Source organism: Mytilus galloprovincialis, chromosome 1 (genome assembly GCF_965363235.1).
Source record: "Mytilus galloprovincialis chromosome 1, xbMytGall1.hap1.1, whole genome shotgun sequence".
Classification (NCBI taxonomy): Eukaryota; Metazoa; Mollusca; class Bivalvia; order Mytilida; family Mytilidae; genus Mytilus; species Mytilus galloprovincialis.
The window spans coordinates 43,090,204-43,096,203 of NC_134838.1; the positions used below are offsets into that span (position 1 = coordinate 43,090,204).

Consider the following 6,000-nt stretch of genomic DNA (forward strand, 5'->3'; position numbering starts at 1 on the left):
CAGAAAGTTGTGATGTACAATGGCAATGAATGGTACACATTATAAATACTCTTTCAATTTGGAAGCAACCATTCTTCATTTTTTTCTTATCAATATATGGAGTTTGAGAGTTGTTTCAGTGGCACTAATACCACATCTTTATATGAGGTTAAAAAAAGGGGTATGCCCCGAGTGCATACATTCTCACAGAATAATAAAACTAAATTGAAGGGAATTTGAAAATATAACTTTGTTTGAATCAAACCAAACAACGGTCATAAGCTTTATTCCAGTGAACCTTGAGATATTCCGGCAAATTTCCTGGTCAGACCTTCAATTCCCCAGGTCAATAAAAACAGGAAGTTAATATTCGTTTTGAATCTGTATAAAATATTCGCAACTTGACGTTAATTAGCAATCATCAATAACTCGTTTTTCTTTATACATTGAAAGAGATTTAGCAAATTCTTGTTGGTATTCTTATCATCATTCATTTTAACACAGTTTGTGGCGGCATACCTCAAGTGAGAGTGATTCTCATACTGGCTCTTCGAGTGTACTGTACGGAGAGAGGTATAAAAAATGTGTATAATTTACCATTCTTGACGTAAAATGGTTAACTTTTACAAATTGTGACTTGGATGAAGAGTTGTCTCATTGGCATTCATACCACATCTTCTTATATCTGAAATTGTTTTTTATGCGTACTGTACGTTTTACTATACTACCATACTATATTACCACTTGGGTCTGATGAATTTGCTTCCATTAATATGTCGTCAGATTTGTCTTGTTTATGTATACTATAAACTATGTCTATATATTAGACCGTTTTTTTTCCCGTTTGAATGGTTTTACACTAGTAATTTTGGGGCCCTTTATAGCTTGTTGTTCGGTGTGAGCCAATGCTCCGTGTTGAAGGCCGTACATTGACCTATAATGGTTTATTTTTATTAATTGTTATTTGGACGGAGAGTTGTCTCATTGGCACTCACACCACATCTTCCTATATCTATATAATGTTGGGGTTTTTTTCCTCCAGCTTGTTGTTCAGTGTCATTTTAATTTGTTCTATTATTCTATCGATATATCTTGTATCATTGATGGTTGAATTATATAGATGGGATATTAAAATCTACGATTTGTTCATTTAATTAAATTACGCAAAGCGGCAACTTTGTATGCGTATTGGTTTGTTAGTTGTTAGATAGCATCTCGTATTACTCCGAAATAAAACATGTGTTGTCTGTAAAAGTTAATGTCTAGTGAATACTTGTATAGCTACTAAAGACGCCAAAAATATCAACACTATTTTAAAGATGCTTTAAAACAGATAGTTGGCAACATAATCGTGAGATGGTTGTTCAACTTCCCAAAATCAGAATTATAATCCATCGGGCTCAGGCAAACCAACGAAAACTCTCCTATCCGATTAGAAATCCATGTAACCTTATATCTACATTTATTTGAAACGATGAACCCATTAGGTTTCATTGATAATAAGAAAAAAAGCATTACATATATTTATTGAGTAGCACAATGTAAGTATGTTGCAGCATCTTTCAATGCTTCGTCAGTATAGTAATGTAGGAGCCTGTTTTTCCAAACAGTCCATGTTGTGGCATCTACCAACTTAGGGATTGGTCTGTTGAGGAGAGTAATTGGTGTTCCAGATTTGTAGTGGTTTGCAACCCATCCTACTGCTGTTTTGATACCGTTGTTTTCAACGTCTAAGACACATTTGCATAGCTCTTTATGAGGTGGGTTAGCCTTTACGGTCTTCCAGGCACTGTTAAAAATCTGGAATAAAATATCAATCTCAATACATATAAGGTCATTTGTCAAAAATATTAAATTACAACTTTTATAAAAACAAACAGTCAACTGTGTAAGGTGTATGATAACAATACGGTTAAACAGTGAGTCACACTTAAGGGCATACGATACAGTTACAGTGGAGGTAATGACGTTGCTAAAATAAATTGTTATTTTCGCGACGTCAAACGGTGACTTATCGGGAAAAGATGCAGTTTTCGGCTGATTATTATAATTCAAACTGATTTAACTTGAAAACGAGTTCATGGACCCCTCTTTTTTAAAATGGCATTTGGTTTGATTACGCAAGAAGATTATGTGTACCAATTTTCATGAAAACGTAAATAGTGCATTTTTTTAAAATTTGAATAATATACAGCAAAAAATGACAATTTTTTCCTACATTCATGAACATTTGATAAATCTGAGTTATTTGTAAAAACAAAATGTACAAATTTATGCAATATTTATATAACACATAAATTACAAATAATTTAACAAAAAACAGATCGTATTTTTCTTTTAAAACAAAAAAGTTATGTATTTCTATCGAAAGGAAAAATACGTCCAAAAATCCGTATTTTGGGGAAATATCTGAAAGTTGAACCTCAATTAACTCAAAAAGTAGCACATGAAGGTATATTTTTTATTACATATTTGATTTAATCAGGTAAAAAATAGCCTACATGCAAATTTTCATCAAAACTTAAATACGGGATCAAAACTGTATCGTATGCCCTTAATAAGGGCAACGATAGTATACCGCTGTTCAAAAGTGATATTAAATCGATTAAGCACAAACAAATCCTGTTGGCAATCTTAACCGAAGGAAACACATCAACTATAAAAGGAAAACAACGGAACAACAGAAACACTGAACTACAACTGTTAACTAAGCATTGAAAAAAGGGCAACTATATTTCGATTACTTCTGTATTGGATATAAAAACGTAAGACTTATGAACTCCACTAACCAACGACAGCTATAGAATACCAGGTTCCTGACTTTTGTCAGGTGCAAACAAATGTAGCGGGTTTAAACGTTTTAATAGATACCAGCCTTCACCCCTACCAGAAAAAATAGTGTAGCACCATCACATAGAAAGACGCACCATAAAATATCAATTGAAATGGCTTAATTCAAGCAAAAGAAATATAAACGCAAGTGAACATACACTGAACGAATATTTTTTTATTTGACACAATTTAAATATAAAATCAATAAAATAAGGGATGAATAAATGAAGGAAACAGTAGTATACAGCTGTAAAAGGTTAAAAAATTACAGAAGGTAAACCATAACCTGAAACGATTAACCTTACCGCATATCCATATTTTACATGGAAAACGGCTATTGATCTTTTTTTTTTTTTGAAGCACTCAAAACAACCCAATGTCATACCAGAAGAAGTTTATTATAGTGTAAAATAAAGTTGTTTGGAACTATTAATCAAGATTCTTATAATGATTTATACAATTGGACGTTAAAAAAAGACCAATAAATCTTGACGGTATATTTGATATGCATTTTGATGCACAATAAAATTGTTTATTACACAAATTACTATTGTTATATTATTTCGAAAGAATATTCATCAATTCCCTAGCAATAGGGATGTTTATTTTTAACAAACATTACCTTCATCCATAAATCCCACATGTGGAAGCTATGTGCAACTCTCTCCAGTCCCGACCAGTTTGGTCCAAGTCCGTCATTGTGTGAACCCAAGTTCGAAAGAATGTTATCGAGAACGTTCATCGAGTCAGTTTCAAAGTCCTGTCCGATTGGATTTGATGGTGCATTGGATAGAACTTTATTTGGTTGTCTCAAGTCATGGTTCACAGTTGGAATATGGTTTACTGAGGTAGCCTGTGGATGGAAGATCCTTAGCCCTTCAACCGTCAGGGAATGAATAGCATGCGCAATGGTTTCGTTGAAATTTTTAGATAATCCCGAAATAGGAAATATATCCTTACAGAACTGAGATGGGGCAGCAGTTACTACACCCACTATTAACACAGCCAAAAACACTCTCATTGTTTTTGTGAATAGTATTGTGTGTTCAATGTGTGAAAGTGAATAACAAGACAGTTGTTTACCCTTAATATACTTATATACTAAGTTGCTATCTGAATTGTCATTGAAAGACAGGTGTGCTCTATTTAAAGGTTTATCATAATCACGGTATCAGACACTGGAAAGGGCATGCTTCAATATATCTGATTACCGACATTTGGTGTGTGTCTTTATCTTACTAAATATATAGATATTGTTATAAAGTAAATTGTAAAGGTATGGTCACACCAAAATAAATAAGCATGGAATTCAGATCTAATATAGAGAAAAAAAATTACAAGTAGATGCATGCACCAGAATATTTCAAAAAGTCTTTATATAGAAAGATTTGCATAAAAAAACATTTAGATATATAACATTGCATAATGTAAATTTTAGTTTGTTTTTTTTTTCTTTACATTTTTAATGTTTCATATTTAAGATTGACATGTTATCAACAATATTTATAAAACACCTAGGATCGGTCCAAAAAAAATAAACGGGCGGCACTCGACTTTTGACACTACAGCAGCAAAAAATATCCTTTGCTTGATTTGGCAAAGTATTTTTTTTTTTAACTCTTTCGGAATTTTGATAATAAATGCTCTTCGAACTTTTTCATTTAACCCTTTTAACTTTTTTTATTCAAGCTTCACTCATGATATTTTGTCGACGACTGGCGCGTCTGGGGGCAAACTTTTAATCTGGTGTGATGACTTTGTTTACTATGATACCTCATTTACCAGGTCAACCTCGTGTATAAAATGTAGTAGGATAAAAAGAAAATATAAGTAATGTTACCATGACGCCTGCCATGGCGGGAAATAATGTACTTTTCATTTAATATTTATGCTCTTTTTTTATTATAATTGTTTTCTAACACTAGAAAATTTACCGCTTTTTATGACTACGCAGGACAGTTCGACTAAGTTGTACTACATGTACATGTACCTAGCTTGGGAATGACTCAGTATCAATCTTATTCCAAGGTCACATACCTATATATTAGAATTCCCAAACTATTTGTGTGATAAGCAAAACAAGAAAGATTACAAACGGAAAAGCCTGACTTTGTCCACATTAAAAGTCATACTTCACTTGATCTAATGAACTAATATGGGATAAATTTACAAGAACTTAAATTTGTCTGCGACGTTGGCCAATTGCCCGATGCCACAGACTATTACATTTTAGCTCGGACTAGTTATTTTTTTATGACTAACCGGGCCGGACTAGCAAGAAATATAACATCCATTCTATGTTATTTGAAATGTTTAACATATTTGATTCTCAAACTGCCAAGTAATGCATAAGAGATCGGTCAATAATAGGAACATTTATCCTAGGATACGACAACCAGACGCCACATTTCTAGTCTTTCGATATGTCTTATAACCAGAAGAAAGTTGACCAACATGGTCAAATTAAATTTGCTAATAACGGAGGTAATTATTTATAAAACGAAAAGAATATAAGTTATTTTTCGATTCATTATATTAATAATAATCTTTATTGCAAAACTACACCCATAGGCGTCAAGCAATACAAACAAACAATTATACAATTAAATACAATGCAATAAAATGCAGTAAATACAATATATAGTAGAACATATTTTAAGAGTTCAATTATTGATTGATGTAAACAAAAACAAAAAGAACAAAAAATAACCTCCAATATGAAAAAAAGAGTACAGGGATGGGGTTTAGGATTTGTTTTAGTTTATTAAATGCATCAAAATGTTTAATAATGGTACATAGTCTTTTAGATAAGCAAACACACTAGATCGCAATGATAATTATTTATGTTAATGTCAAAAAGAAATGAATATATTATACACCGTGTTTATTCATAACGCTTCCTTTGCCATTGATATCGGCGTTCATTTCCGAATTAATGAACAGTTTCTTTTGACGTTTTATTATCAACGATGCTTAGGTAGATGCCCTTAAAATAGACAATACCATAAGAGGTATGTTGGTCTTTTTAATGTATTTCACAGAATAATAAAATCATTACTTTAAATAATTTGCGTCATACCGAAGTAGTAAAATTGTCTACATAATCATACCCCCGCTTTTAAAAACAAGAGGCAAGAACCTGAATCGCTCACCTGTTATTTTTTGGTTTGAATCTATCATCAATGATTA

The 6,000-nt window shown here is 32.1% G+C and overlaps 1 protein-coding gene across 1 annotated transcript; it reads right to left on the minus strand.

Moving 5' to 3' along the window:
• Nucleotides 1–1,489: 1,489 nt before the first annotated feature.
• LOC143075215 (uncharacterized) lies at nt 1,490–3,945 on the minus strand. The gene is made up of 2 exons (XM_076250564.1): nt 3,434–3,945; nt 1,490–1,779 (listed from the first exon to the last, which is right to left on the minus strand). The coding sequence occupies exons 1-2, from the start codon at nt 3,830–3,832 to the stop codon at nt 1,504–1,506; spliced, it is 675 nt and encodes a 224-aa protein (XP_076106679.1). The 5' UTR covers nt 3,833–3,945; the 3' UTR covers nt 1,490–1,503.
• Nucleotides 3,946–6,000: the final 2,055 nt, after the last annotated feature.

Coding starts and splice junctions, on each gene's coding strand:
- LOC143075215 (XM_076250564.1), bottom strand. CDS start 3,832: ATGAGAGTGTTTTTGGCTGTGTTAATAGTGGGTGTAGTAACTGCTGCC. Junction 1,780..3,433: donor TGTGGGATTTATGGATGAAG/GTAATGTTTGTT, acceptor ATTTTATTCCAG/ATTTTTAACAGTGCCTGGAA.